Raw genomic sequence first — 15,903 nt, 5'->3', positions numbered from 1 at the left:
AATATAAATGATTGTCAATCGTAGAGTTATTGAGTTATTATTTTTACTGTTAATCATTTCATTTTACAGCCAGTTTAAAAAGTAATGAAAACTTTTTGTCAGAGTGACTTTTTAAAGCTTTATCAGGCTTTATATCTCGGATTCGAGCCCACCACGGTGTATAATATTCTCATGTCCGACTATCCGCATATCATTCAGTGACATAAATTAGTGATCATAAGTACCAGACAGCTGAAATTTGGCATCAAGTCAGATGGGGTAAGACCTGCGATCATATATAACCATGGATACCGCCTTTAGGAACATTACCGTTCAAATTCTCGGGCCAAATTAGCACACATACACAATTACGCCTACATTCAAATAAGACGAAGCGTTTACAGAGACTGTAATCAAAGCTGGTAAACGAAATAATAGTCATCTTTATTACACTAATGGTACATAGCTAAGTGTAGATGAAATGCATATAATGTCAATAACTACCAATCAGCGACATTAATCCGCTAATAACCTTCTTGCTGTACGTACTGGCCGCTGAGAGTTCGCGGTCCATATTTGATTAGAATATGACTTGGACAGGGACAGGTTTATGCCATACATTGAAGAACCAGTCAAATAATTCACGTATAATAATTTAATGAAGATTAAAAGATAACTAGTTAAAATGTTGTTATGAAATGACAGACTAACTCAACATAAGTAAATATATCATAGTTGTATAAATGTATTCCGCTATAATAAGTATTTTGTATATTTTATTATCAATCTGTATGGCAGTGCGAATTCACGTTCAGGTATAGTCTGACCGTTTTTCTAAGATCAAGTACGCCATAGTAAATGTATGGCGAACTTGATCTTAGAAATCGGACTGGCTATACAGTCTGCAAAATTTACACGGGTACACGAATCGGGTCAAAAATATTTGAACAGGCGGAGTCACAATAAATCCCCACTTTCAGTTCAGAATATTTTATATGTATATAGCCGGTCAAGCAAGTTTGTCAGTAGAAAAAGGTGCAAAATTAAAATTTTGTATAGGACCACAGCCGTTCGCGCGCTTACTTTTTCAAAATTTGCCTCTCTTATAATATTTTAAACTTTCGCGTTTTGAACACATATTAACTCACATTATACGAAACGAAACTGATTTTACGTCGGTAAATCAAGGTAATTGAATATAATTCGCGTTAGACCCGTCTATAATGTGAGTTAATATGTTTGCCGCTCTTGTCTACTGACGGAAATGGCTTGAGAGAGAACCTACATATATGTGACAGTAGAGGGTGGATTCAAATGATCAACATTTTCCGATAATGTGTGTATTTGTTAAATTAATTCAGTGAAAGCATGATAGGAAAAGTGTATCTACATATAGGAGACCGGGTATGATTATCTCACGGGTTATATCTCATGAATAGAACATATTCTAGATATCTTGCCAGACATCCACTCAATTTCATGTCTCTCTAATTGGACAGCTTTTTTCCATAGTTCTCTGCGAATAGCATCTTGTGGGAATCTGAATGGAAAGTAATGTAAAATGACAATACCAAATTTGATTATTAATTTGAAATAACTAGGTAGTTTTTTTAGCTCCATCTCATGAAATAAAAAAGAAAAATACAAATCTGTAAGAAGGAATTTATTACTACATTTATAATTATATAGAAAATACCTAAACCAAACACAAGTTAATAAAATAGTCTACTTCATTTAGCATAACACCATCCCTATTATCCTCGCAATTTAAAAAGTCGTATGTTGTTATGAAAGTCGTATGCAGTTGTTACGTTTTAGCTTAGCACGGTAGTATTGAAAACAAATCGTCATGTTTTTTCCAAATTCTACTGCAGTTATCTGTTTACTACAAGTGAAAAGTGATTCCACTGTCCTAGGTATGAACTAAAATAACTTCTGCACCACTTCACGACACATGAATATATTTTTAATTACAATAAAACGTTGTTTTTATAAATCAATTTAGCCATTTGTCACTGACTGTCATCTCGGTCGTACTGAGATTGCCAATCGAGCAGTTTGTAAGTACCGCCTATCGCGGGGTAGTTTGCGTTGGGTCATAATTGAGCGGACAGAATACTTCCATGTATAGCATTTCGCTGGGTAAGACAAACACTAGGACAAGAGTAACACTTGTAGGGAATCCTCACCTCATACTGTTATCAAGGAGAATAGAGTTTAAATTCTCTTTGCTGTTACTCCTGTTACTCTTGTCCCGAGTAAATATTGTTAAATATACTAAGTATGTTTCTCTTACCCCATATCGACCTTACATCATTTTTTTATACCACATCGGTAACAAAACAAGCATACGGCCCGCCTGATGGTAAGCAGTCACCGTAGCCTATGGACGCCTGCAACTCCAGAGGTGTTAGCCCACGCGATGCAAGTCTTATTTATACGATTCAGAAGGAACATTTGTTCTACACCATTTTTAGGAATTAGAAACCCTTATAATTTCGCCATGATGTGTCTGTCAGTTTGATAAAATTATGCAATATCAGTATCACTGGTATCACTACTACCATTCTATGGAAATAATCGCTGCGAAAGTCCAAAAAAATTAGTAAGATAGAAAAATCTCTTTACTATAGGTATAACATACTATATTTATAAAAATAACTGTTACAATATGTGTATAACCTTGTTTAATAAATTACCTGACTAAATTAAATTAGAAGTAGAGATGCATTTAAAATTAGGTTGACACAATGGCTCCAAGAAAATAGTTATTTGTTTTACAAGGGGGCAAAGTTGTTGTTTAACCGCTCGTGCTAAAATTGATACCCGAGCAAGCGAAAGATTCCAAAATTGAACCACGAGCGTAGCGAGTGGTTCGAAAAATGGAATCTTGAGCGTTGCGAGGGTTTCAAAGCACGAGGGTTAAACAAAATTTGCCCCCAAGTGAAACACAAAATTTTTCACCTCACCAACCCGAACCAAATATTAAATGTAAAATATCAAACAAAATCAAGCCAAAACAAATCCAAATGAAGGTTATTAAATATGTATCATCCAAAATCATCATTTAAAAGTCAATTCTACAAGCAAACATAAGAAAACAACTCGAAATTTGCATTTGATTACTTTGCCTCACATGTGAATAAAATGCAACTTTGCTATCAGTTTTTGAAGTGCAAAGTAAGCCTTTCCGAGCTGGTGTGGTGAAAATGTTTTTATAGTATTAAGGAGTATTTGACATAAATAATAATTGTAATAACTAGGATAATAATGATATTTGTAAATAAGTATACATAGAATTCTAGATTTTAAGTAGGTAAAATAATAATAAGTGATGCTTAGCAGCACATTGCATGTTAATTTGCACACCTGCTTGCAGGTTGAATACGTGGAACTATTATATTTTTAAGACCTTTTATTGTAACCGTGTTCTTGCAAATAAAAATTATATGATTTATGATTACTTTCAATGATAACAAGATAGGTACTTACCTACCTCGTTAGGTATTTAAGAAAGACACACCCACGGGACTATTATTTACCATAAGTTTTTTTTATGATATAAGAGGCAAACAAGCAGGTGGATCAGCTGACGGTAAGCAATTACCGCCGCCCATGGGTACCCGCAACATCATAAGGTTTGTAAGTGCGTTGCCGGCCTTTACGATGGGAGTTTTCATAGTCATACAGTTTAGGCGCGGCCGAAGTTTTGGTTCGGTCGGTCACTTCGGTTTCAGCAGCGTTCAGTCGGATACTAACCCTTATATTATATGTCCGCATATTGTGCAGCCTACGCTGGGCTTGACCCGACGTGATCTTGGCCGGATTCTTGCCGTGATTCTTTTTTGGAACGAAGGTTTGAAATGTAGGCTCCTTCAAGGAAATTGCGTCGACGATTAAATACTTTTGGAGGTATTGTGGAAATCACGAGATAGGAGCATACATTAATAGTATCATTATGCATAGATGTGAGTAGGTATATATATCTACTGCTAAAACCGAAGTCCAATATCCCTTCCCGAAGTTGGTTGAAAGAGATCACGCCAAATATACGGTATATCGTCATGGGTCATCCCATTCGTTTTTCGTCAAGTTCTTAAATTAGTCCTATTCTGCTTTCGTCACCCATTTTACTTTCGTCACAATAGCCGGTGGCTTTCAATGTAGAATGAGTGACGAAAACAGAATAGGACTAATTTAAGAACTTGACGAAAAACTAATGGGACGACCCAAGACGATACCAAATATACGATAGGTCAATACCACAACAATCACATCTATATTATATTTTTACGAAAGGAATCAAACTAGTATAGACTAGTGTACTTACGGCAAAAATAATAAAACTGGTTAATTTAACAACAATGGAAATTATATAATTAAGTACATTATTATTGATGAATGCATCTTTATGATGGGACAAATGAAAATAAAAACAAAAAGTAGGTAATAACCCTGTGATAGACTGCAATGCAATGACAACACATTATTATATTTCAAGTAATAAATAAATCTTCTCAAAATTATGTACAATAATGACTGTAACAAACGTGTTGTATACGTAACGTATAAAAGGGTAATAATGTATTTTTTTTATCTTTCAGTGCTCCCATATATTTATTAAGGGCAACTTTGGACTAAAATATATTTTGCTACTGCTCTAGGTTGTTTTAAACGCGATAATGCTGAGCTTAAAAAAATGTCATATATCAGGATCGTTATGAACGGTGCACAGGGCACGGTGCGTACGATCGCCGCAGCGCGTGCCGGGCGGGCAGCGACTGCAGGGTATCCCGCTCATGTAAATCGGAAAACCCTCAATATTCCCAGCCGGTCCATAATTACAAAATGTATAAGCCATAATTTTAGGCTCTCCTTGAGCTCTCTTAGCGAATTCGAGAACTCCCCGATGCAGCGGGGATACCTCCGTACTTGACATAGAAGAAAAGTCTTTGAAATGATGTTTACTTTTCGACGCCTCGGTCATGTACTTTGTTCTGCGCAATAAATTCTCCCTTGTTGTTGTTCGAGTCACATTCGGCGATTGCTGATACTTTGTATCACTACGTCGACGATTGCGAAACACAGCACAAGAACGCGCTCTTAATGTACAAAGTGCTTGGGAACAACCCACGCGCCATGTAGACGCCCACGCCGCGGCTGAATACCAGTGGGAATTGCATCCACCTGAAGCACTACAGTTGGTAAGTTTAAAGGACCAAATATTTTCTTGAGGTAAAACCCTCGAACCTGAAAACCAAGCGTCAACCGCATCTGCTAGCAATTGTGCTTGTGTCATCTTAACGACTACAGGTCGGACATCCATGTTTTGAAGAACATTAAATCGGAAGGTATTTCTACATTCGTCGTGCCTTTTCTGGCATTGCCTCGCCCAGAGTTCAGCCATCTCCTCGAGCTCGTAGTCCCAGTACATTTTGCGCATGTTGGCGGCGGGGGGCTGGCCGGGGTCCAGGCCCATAGCCACGTTGTCACGGTGCCGGTTGTGCAGTAGCAACAGCTGGTAGCGCATCCACGTGGTCATGCCGGAAGCATACAGCCGCCCGCTAACTCTCTTCGTTGCTACACACATCGTGTGCTGGTTTTTCATCGAACATTGAGGATGAGCACAGTAATCTATTAGTTTAGTTGTATTCATAATCTCTCCAAATGCATTTCCTAAAATAAAATACTCTAAAATAAACAACGTAATACGCATTTCACACTTTTAAAATAGATATACAACATAAACAAAGCATCTGCCAGATCATAAGATAATCATAATTATTCTCTTTGAAACTTCACAATGTCAAAAACAGTCAAAAAATATTAAAATCCAAAGACAATTTAAGCGTAAATTCTACTTGTGTCATCTTGTGCCTAAGTTTAGTTGAAAAATCAGAAACCCTAGAATATTAACAACCTTTTACGAAAGTCATAAACCTTTAAAGTGGCTTAGAGGGTGTAGCCAAAAAGGTTATATTCTTATTTGGTTAAATCCTCTAAGTTAAACCAAGTCAAACTCATCAAAGTGACGGATAAGTAAGTACTTACCAATATTTATTTATTATTATATTACGAACATTTCATTAAATTATACCCTTTCGGACATAACTTCTGCTTAATTCGGGTATTAGCATGCAATGTCATTTTATCTCTTGCGTTTGTGTCTTCGTGCACTGGCATTGATAACAATGCTAATAGGATTTTTTCTCCATTCCGCGTGTCCCTGCGACAAGCACTCAGTAAATTTTACTTTCACTGCGACCTACGGTACATACGGCCTGGTCAGTCTAGGTCTTTTATTGGAAGGAGGCCTTTTGATATCTAGTGATAAGTTTACTACGGTAATCTTTCTTGGTCTTGGCATTACATCGAACATGATTTGTCTCTGCCTTACTTTTGCGCAATATTTGACTTATCGTCATCCAGGATGCGATATGGACAATAGTGTAGCAAAAGGTACTGCGGCATTCTTTATTATACCAATCAGCACTGGGGATTTGTTTACCGTTCTAAAAAGTTATTAAATTAAAAGAAAAAGTGATTAATCATAATCAAATATTGAGTCTTATTTAAAGTCCCTGTACTCTGTGGAGTCGCACCTATCGTAAGGGCACGGGCAAGTAGCGGTTTGTTTCGAGTGAGTGTGGTGCGAGGACATAGCTACCACAGATCATATCTTGTGGATCTTTTCCATCATCAGGACAAGCTAAGCAGCCGATTTAGATACTTTACAACTTTTCATCGTACCTAGTCCGTCCAACTAGATATCTAGGAGGAGTTCAGTGTCTAATAAACAAAGGTACAGAGAAAATATCATAAATATCACAATCTAATCTTACATTGTAAGGGAGAGTGGTTCGATGATTTTTGCATTATGGCTACAATTTGAAGAACAGGGATTTTGCTCTTTGTGTGGAGTATTATATCTGTTTTGTGAGCGCCCTGTTCTAGTGAAAGGTCCACTACCCGTGTTCCAATGTGACCCACTCTCCCCTACTTATCAGATTTTCGTAATCGTTTACCTAATTACAGTTTATTAGGTACCTACCTGCATGTTTTTTTACTTTTAATCTTATACCTTTAAACGAGCAATTCTTATTTATAATTTTATTATATTTCGGGGATCTCGGAATAGGCTCTAACGATTTCGATGAAATTTGCCATATTGGGGTTTTCGGGGTCGCAAATTCGATTCGCATAAGCGTTTTATACATATGTTTTCCGAACAAAGCTCGGTCTCCCACTACCCAGACGACTATAATACCTACTCATCGAGACAATTCTAAAACCCCTAACACAATTAGGTTGCGTTGTTTCATCACAAAGTTCCTATGGCCACCTCCTGTCTCCATCGTCAGATCCGCTCGATGGTACCATAATATTGCATTGTCATCCGATTTATACATGCATGCAAAATTTCAGCTCAATCGGAAACCGGGAAGTGGATCAAATATAACTTGCAAGATTTGATTACAGACAGACAACGGTCAAGTAAAACTAAAAATAAAAGCTTAAAACAAACTCACTAGGTACTTAGGTAGAAGATAAGAAAATTCTATAAATATGTTTATTTCGTGTCTGACTAGATTTAATCTTTCTTCACTTCAAGGTACCAACATCCCGTGTTGTGCGATTTGAAATCATGTTAAAGAACATTTTACCCAAGATGATGATATCACGACGGTAAGTAATAGTTTGGCCGGTAAATTTAGTTAATTACCTACCTGTTTTCTTTAAACATGATTGGTTGCCCCATTAACCATAATTATATCGCATGAAGGTACGCAACCCCCCATTATGCGTGGCCCGTCACGCACTTGGCCGGGTTTCTTACAAATTCTATACATTATTATTATTCATGATGCATATTATCGGTGAGGTTTGTAGAGGATTTGGCCTTAGTGTGGGCACCCCTTTACTTACTATATCAATAACAATCAATCAATGATCTTTAAAGGAGCCCACTGATTAAAGTCCGCCGGACGGTATCGGCCTGCCAGCTAGAACAAAATTTTGACTGTTCCGAACAACTGTCCGGCGGACTGTTAATCAGTGGGCCCCTTTATAGGCCCCTATACATATTGGGTCAGCGTGGGCCAATCTGGGGGACGCATTTATGCGTTAGAGGGAGCAAGTGATTTTGCTATCTCATTCTACCGCGTGGACGCGCGGACGCAAAAATACCAATTTGACACTAGTATTTCGCATTTGGCATTCTTTTTATTTATAGGTCAAACAATGTCACCATAAATCTAAAATTGACGATTGGAAATCGGTCGATTTGATCATGCCGTCTGGACTGACCTATAACGACCAACGTTTTCTGTTCACTTTGTCGGCGCAGCAACTAGTATCACTTCACTCTCCTCGCTCTTTTAAAAATGCCATTTGTCAAAAAAAGACAACCATACTGTTGACAAGATGAACTTCAAATGAAAGTGTTACCTTTTTTGGTGCATCCAAGCTGTGTATGTGTGCGTAAAAACGTGTATGTGTGCTCTTTAAGGGATGTGAAAAGTCGATTTTAATCATGTTATATATCGATAAACGCTACACAGCGGAACGAGATAGCTATTAATTGAAGCTTCAATATCTTCGTTAAACATAAACATAATTGAAATGCTAATGAATAATAAATATATTAGAATGTAATAAAATAATTCAATTATTTCGGAACACATATTTTAGTAGGTATTTATGTATTTTAATTAAATATCTGAACTTTCCCTTGGTTCCCTGCTGGGGCGTGACGATAAAATTGTGATCTGATAACCACAATAAAGAATAAAAGCGTTTTTGTTCATTTTAGGTATCGTTAAAACCTTTGAAGTAAAATTAAAATTGCAAGAAATGTCGATAGTTTATCGATATGACTTTATCGACATGGCTACAGCAAGGTGGTGTTAAATTGTTAATCGTACACTAAACAAAAGTGGTAACAGTGACAGCTCGCTGAGACGGAATCTCTATATATTATAAATCTATGTTATATCTCCTACATCTAGCAACATTGACTAAATTGACAATTCGAAAGTCTGCCTGCGACTGTGTGTGTGTGTGTTGTAAAGTAAAGCGGAATTTTAGTTTGTTTTTACTAAAATCATAGCGCCTTATTAGCTATAATGAGTTTACATAAAGCAAGGTAATACAATTTCTTTTATTCTACTTTCTCCATACCTACCATCTACGTGATAATATTCTTAATTTAATACTTTATGTGATCGTTCACTTGTTATCATGATTTCGAAGGGCGTACTACTTACTTACACTTTACTTGTTTGTGTAAATAATACTCATTTAGTAAAATTGACGCTTTGAGGGGCTCAAGAATCATAGAAATAAACTCTACACATTAATGTACACGAAAACAGTATAACTATTACAGTATAATTACTTATGAGGTACTTAATTTTTTAAACTGTTTAACTTTACTATCCGTCTACCTGTGATTTTTTAATATCATTATTCATTACTTATGGACTGGTACTTACTTAATTTTTACAGGATTAAACTTTTTGAAGAGATGTTGGATAACGAAGTGATTGACATCAGCTCTCTAAGAAAGTTAGCTTTCAATGGTAAAAATTATATTGATATATCTATACTAGAATTACATGTACACACATCTTAAGAGGTTAAGGCAACTACTTTTTAATGAAAATAATGAAGTACCTATGCTTTATGTTTTTTTGCTAGGTATACCAGATGATAAAGGCTTACGGTCCCTTGTGTGGAAGATATTATTGCACTATGTACCGCAAGAAAAAAATATTAGAGAAACAACTCTAGTTAATAAACGACAGCTATACAAGCAATACATAAGTAAGTTTGTTAATATACTTTTATGTGTATGGGTGACTGCCATGGGCGCCGGCAGCGGGGTGCAAGGGGGTGCACTTGCACCCCCCTGGCAGGAAAGAAAACACGTAGGAAAAAATACAAAATATATATATTTTTTACCTGACTGCGCCAGCATTATTATGTTATTGTTTGAATAAAATTGCATATTAAGTATTGTTAATAACATTGACACATACATAAATAAATGACGGCATCGAGTGCTTCTATTACACATATGCACCTCCCTGAAAGTAATCCTGGCGGCGCCCATGGTGACTGCTATAGTTATTGGCCACTCCTAACAAATCAGAAAGAGACAAGCCAAGAGTGGCCAATTACTATTTAGTGCCCACTTACTAGTAGCCAACCCACTGCAGTTTACAATACATACATAGAAACATTCATTATTAAAATAAAATATTTTCAGATGAGATCATAGTATCACCAGGAGGGCCCAGTGATCATCCCTTGAACATCAGTCCGGACAGCTCCTGGAGCACCTACTTCAAAGACAATGAAGTCTTGTTACAAATTGATAAGGATGTTCGGCGCTTGTGTCCAGATATATCATTCTTTCAGTCGGCTACTGAATTCCCATGTCCAGAGGCATGTATTTATAACACATTATATTTTTAAGCCTAAAATAAACTTCACATGAGTTATGCATAAGGTTTATTTGGGTGATTTCGGAAATCGGATAATCTTAATAATTGGTTAAAAATCACTCATAATACTGTTGTAATAACAGTCCCTTTTCGGAATTACCTGCCACTTTTTGTGTTTTATTTTGTTTCGGAATAACCCAAACACATTTTACAACTTTAAACATTCACACATTGTTTTATTTTTATCAATGCTATGCCTCTTTGGTTAGTTTTCTTTCTGATATTGTTTTAAAATAAGAACCAGGTGCATTATCCCTTCCTTACTAATATTATAAATGCAAATGTGCCTCTGTGCACAAAAGCATCTGAACAGTTTTAAATGATATTTTTGTTATGACAATTTTGTGAATACTTTGAATTTAACTACAAAGAAGGACATACACTGATGGGTATGGGTATTTACAAAAAATCAATCCCATTTGTCCCAGACATTTGTCGCAGCCAGTATGGCAGCGGTCATGTGAGGTGGGGATAAATGGGAATACACACCAATATATGAACAGGTATAAGGCTATCTACCAGTTTTTCATATAGTGGTCCCATACCCTCTTGAATCTTATCATGGTATTTTAATATTGCAGATTGTAAACAGCAATGGAGTGAAAAGACTGCACAAAAGAGTAGAACAATCCATGCTGAGGTACTCTACTCTTGAAAGAAGAGGCCTGGGAGTGGCTAAGGTGCATACCTATTCATTTGTCTCGCTTATTCTGTCTTGTGTAAAAAAATCTTAAATTATAATACTTGTGCTACTTAACAGCTGAGTAACGAGATCCGGCGATCAGACAGCCAGCCCTCCGGCGACTACGAGCCGCTGAACGAGGGCTGCGAGGCGCACTGGGAGGTCGTGGAGCGCATGCTGTTCCTCTACGCCAAGCTAAACCCCGGCCAGGGCTATGTGCAGGGCATGAACGAGATCATAGGGCCCATTTACCACACATTCGCGACTGACCCCAATTCTGAATACCGACGTGAGTACTCTAAATGATGTCCATACGGGTCTTAGACCTGTTCCACGAAAGCTTGTAACTTTTCATAAGTTGTAGGGGACCATTGGGCAGTCGGGAGGCGCGTGCACGGAGCACCTCCTTGTAAATCAGGACAATATATCTTTTTATTTGAGTGTGAGACTTATATAAAAAATTTCGACTAGTTACATCCTTTGCTTTCCTTGTCCTTTCTAAAATTTATTTGCTATCAATAAAACATCACCTAGGGTTGGCCAGGTGATATGTTTTAAGGAAAATATACCTCACTATTGCACCTACTTACAGCGTAAGTGGAATGGCTGTAACTTCTTGGGTAGGATACATTGCCGTATATTGTATATTAACACATGCTGACCCTAAATACCACACACGGGAATGTTATGCCATTTTGGGTTCTAGCTAAATTGGACATTCCATAGCGTAAGTATGGTACTGCCAATTTAGCTAGGACCATAAATGGCGTAACAATTGCGGAGCGTGATGATACGGTCAGCCAAGAAAGTGGTCTACCACTTTTCGACTCTATCAATCAGATGATACCACTCCACAGATGGTCCACTTTCTTGGCTGACTGTACCGTATCTACCTACGTTAAGGTTTTTTGACAATTAATGATATTCATCCATGGAGCGGGGCTCGACATTAAATGTCCTGTGGCAGTCCTTTTCAGGCTGCCTTTTTCAATGTTTTTTTTTATTTTCAGAACATGCTGAAGCAGACTGCTTCTTTTGCTTTACCAACTTGATGTCCGAAATTCGTGACTTTTTCATTCGCACCCTCGATGAGACTGAAAGTGGCATTAACTACATGATGAACCGACTCTGTGACTGTGTGAAAAAGAATGGGCCCCAAGTTTGGCATCGAATGGAAGTGCAGGAGCTTAAACCCCAATACTATAGCTTCCGGTAAGCTACTTGCGTGATTGACACATTCTTTATCATCGTGGCATTGAAGAAAAAATAACCAGAGTCGATAAACATTCTACTCAGAATAGGGGATACTGCAATATTCTGTCACCAAAGTGCAGCACTAGCATATATTCTAAACCACAGATTTACTTAACTTATACTCTATTACTTAAACAGATTTTGACAAGTTTTCACTATGGCTTTGATGCATCAAAGCGGTTTACAGAGAGCCCAACGCGACACGCGAAAATCGCAACTTCGTTATCTTCCTCTATCGCTCGAATATGCAAGAGTGATAGAGAAGCAGATAACGAATTTATGTTCTTCGTATTTTGCGGTAGGCCCTTAGTTTGTGCTAGTAGCGCCCTCTACGCAGAGTTTTGGTAATATTCCCTATCATTTATTTTCAGGTGGATAACCTTACTGCTGTCTCAAGAGTTTTCTCTGCCAGACGTAGAAAGACTGTGGGATTCCTTATTCGCAGACCCGATGAGATTTGATTTTCTTATATACATTTGCTGTGCCATGATTTTGTGAGTATACATTTTTATTTTTTTATTCTATTAACTTATCATTTTATCTCACCCATTTATTGTGGTAAAATCCTATAATTTGTTTCAATTTCTGTTAAAACTGCTTTCATTTGCTACTTAAACTTCGTTAGCTGACTTCATTGAAGGAAAATTAAATATAATTTAGTAGATGTGTCTGTACGTGGAAATATAAATCAAATATGTGCATTCATTTATTAACTTGGCCTTAATAAATTACGGTATATTAATTAATTTAATTTAATTGATTCCAGACTCGTGGAAGACAGTTTGCTCAAGGGTGACTTCGCGTCAAACGTCAAACTGCTCCAAAACTTCCCGCCCATGGACGTCTCGCTTATACTGAACAGGGCTGTTGAGATATCGCACAGATAATACGCAACTGTTAATTTGAGCGGCTACCGCAAAAACCGAAATTCGCAAATTGCGGGGATCTTTCTCTTTTACTCCAACGAAGGCGTAATTAGAGTGACAGAGAAAAATCCCCGCAATTTGCGAACTTCGATTTTGGCGGTTATTAGGGATTGCAATCCGGACTGGTTTTGAATCCGGCCGGATCCGGCCGGATTTTGGCCTCAATCCGGCGGATCCGGCCGGATCCGGCCGGATTGGTATTGCGGATAAAAAATTCATCAAGTCACGTATTTTATCATGTTTTTAGCGTTATATGCGAAGTTAAGGATATTTTTTAATGGATTAATAAAACGGGTGTCTTAACAGGAGACCTATAGGCTCTCCGAAACATGTCGCGCGAGTGACTAAAAACAAGTGAGTCTAAACCGTAAATTATTCAATGTTAGTATGTCTCACAACAATTTAATTCGATGACGGCTGTTTTAAGTTTCAAAAATCAACGTTTTCATTACTTAACCCTTATCTTGGCATCGTAACACCCGTGATACATGGAACTTAAAAAAATCTAGCAGGTTCACTTTATTACCTAACACAATAATTCTGCCATCAATATGTCGAGCTACCCTCCTTACTTATAGAAAAAAATAATTGACATGAGTGTCATTGTAAATTAATTAGTAATAATCAACATGGCGCCGCGGAAATAATAGATTTCGGTTCGTACTGGAAGTTTTGCATTTATTTCTTATGTTAGTATATATTTTTCTATAATCTACATTTTGATATCTTTACTGTCTCTTAGTGCATACATATTTACAATGCCTTCGAATTTAAAAACATTTAATACACAGAAGCTTACATGAAACTGTTATGTATTATATTTGATACACTGCCAAGAGCTCAGAAATGTACATATCGAAAGGATTGTATTACATTTAATACATTTCCAAGTTATCGTCAAAATATTTTTACATGATTTTTTATTTTTTTTTATTTTTATGGGGTTACAAAACATGCTTCAATTATTTAATATTAGTTGTCGTATTATTTAGTTATTAAACTTTGATTTTTTAAGTACTAGATGTTATTTAACTATATATTCGTACGCTGTAGCATTATTGCTACGCCGTAGCCCGTAGCACGGAAAAATATGTGTATGGCAAAAAATGGCCCCAAAGTAAAAAAAAAAATTTTTTTTTACTTTTAATTATTTATTTACTTTTCATATTTTACTCAACTTTTTGCTGACGACTTTTTTGAAACTGTACGGGATCTAATTTTCCGCCCATGTGATCAGGTATTCGTAGATATAATTTATTTTTACAGGTTTAATAGTCATCTGATGCTTTAGATTGCGTTTAATTAGCAGTAAATGCTAATTTCTGTTGCATTAAATGTTTTATTTTTATTATAATCTTCATTTTTCTTCTAAAAAGTAGGTAACTATTTTGTCGAGTTATTGGCAGTGTATCAAATATGATACATATGATTTTCCGAAATTGGAAAATCCTGGATTTTCTTTCTTATTTTTTAATAGTCTAGTATGCTCAATAGGTGACAAAAAACTAAAAAAATGTTTATATTTAAGATATTTTGAGCCTTGCCAAGATAAGGGTTAACCACAAATAAAATCTTCTTTTTCTCTTAAACTATCTATAGCCCAACCCACATTTCCAACAAAAAGGTGCTCTCAATTCAACCATTTTAGTTTTAGCAAACAAAATCAATAAACGTGTATACCTATGCAAGTACATTTAGTAGCATAATAATAACAAAATAACATATAAATAATAATAATAAATAAATATTATAGGACATTTTTACACAAATTGACTAAGCCCCACGGTAAGCTCAAGAAAGCTTGTGTTGTTGGTACTCAGACAACGATATATAATATACAAATACTTAAAATTAAATACATAGAAAGCAACCATGACTCAGGAACAAATATCTGTGCTCATCACACAAATAATTGTCCTTACCGGGATTCGAAAACCCAGGATCGCGGCTCCACAGGCAGGATCACTACCCACTGGCTAGGTCAGACCGGTCGTCAAAAGTCAAGATATATTTCTCTATTTAATTTTATAAATATTTATTCATTATATTTTAAATGCAGGTAACACTTATTATAAGTGGGCTAAAATGATTTGTACAAAATAAAACGAACATGTACATTAAATTACAATGTAACAACACAATAAATTGAATATAAACCAATCCAGTACTTACGGTGCACGGAAATCTCACGACACATATTTCGTCGGCTAGAAGACAGGCGTCAACTAACAAACAAGTTGTTAACACATTTTACAACTTTAAACATTCACACATTGTTTTATTTTTATCAATGCTATGCCTCTTTGGTTAGTTTTCTTTCTGATATTGTTTTAAAATAAGAACCAGGTGCATTATCCCTTCCTTACTAATATTATAAATGCAAATGTGCCTCTGTGCACAAAAGCATCTGAACAGTTTTAAATGATATTTTTGTTATGACAATTTTGTGAATACTTTGAATTTAACTACAAAGAAGGACATACACTGATGGGTATGGGTATTTACAAAAAATCAATCCCATTTGTCCCAGACATTTGTCGCAGCCAGTATGGCA

At 36.4% G+C, this 15,903-nt stretch overlaps 2 protein-coding genes across 2 annotated transcripts; one reads left to right on the top strand and one right to left on the bottom strand.

Annotated features, from left to right (window-relative positions):
* Positions 1 to 4,676: 4,676 nt before the first annotated feature.
* On the bottom strand, positions 4,677 to 5,743 carry LOC134678538 (venom allergen 5.01-like). Its single transcript, XM_063537115.1, has one exon. It carries the CDS (start codon positions 5,693 to 5,695, stop codon positions 4,682 to 4,684), a length of 1,014 nt encoding a protein of 337 aa, XP_063393185.1. The 5' UTR covers positions 5,696 to 5,743; the 3' UTR covers positions 4,677 to 4,681.
* A 3,272-nt stretch (positions 5,744 to 9,015) lies between these two features.
* On the top strand, positions 9,016 to 13,403 carry LOC134678238 (TBC1 domain family member 13-like). The gene is made up of 9 exons (XM_063536708.1): positions 9,016 to 9,124; positions 9,487 to 9,560; positions 9,679 to 9,804; positions 10,250 to 10,428; positions 11,069 to 11,167; positions 11,248 to 11,458; positions 12,180 to 12,381; positions 12,795 to 12,917; positions 13,190 to 13,403. The coding sequence occupies exons 1-9, from the start codon at positions 9,105 to 9,107 to the stop codon at positions 13,308 to 13,310; spliced, it is 1,155 nt and encodes a 384-aa protein (XP_063392778.1). The 5' UTR covers positions 9,016 to 9,104; the 3' UTR covers positions 13,311 to 13,403.
* Positions 13,404 to 15,903: the final 2,500 nt, after the last annotated feature.

Source organism: Cydia fagiglandana, chromosome Z, assembly GCF_963556715.1.
Source record: "Cydia fagiglandana chromosome Z, ilCydFagi1.1, whole genome shotgun sequence".
Classification (NCBI taxonomy): domain Eukaryota; kingdom Metazoa; phylum Arthropoda; class Insecta; order Lepidoptera; family Tortricidae; genus Cydia; species Cydia fagiglandana.
Note: the sequence above shows the minus strand (reverse complement) of the source record. Positions and strands in the feature narration are given on the sequence as shown.

Excerpts from the sequence above, each read along its gene's own strand:
- LOC134678538 (XM_063537115.1), bottom strand. The coding sequence starts at position 5,695 with ATGCGTATTACGTTGTTTATTTTAGAGTATTTTATTTTAGGAAATGCA.
- LOC134678238 (XM_063536708.1), top strand. The coding sequence starts at position 9,105 with ATGAGTTTACATAAAGCAAG. Across the intron at positions 11,459-12,179 it reads CCCCAATTCTGAATACCGAC|AACATGCTGAAGCAGACTGC; the intron begins GTGAGTACTCTA and ends TTTTATTTTCAG. Across the intron at positions 12,382-12,794 it reads CCCCAATACTATAGCTTCCG|GTGGATAACCTTACTGCTGT; the intron begins GTAAGCTACTTG and ends ATTTATTTTCAG.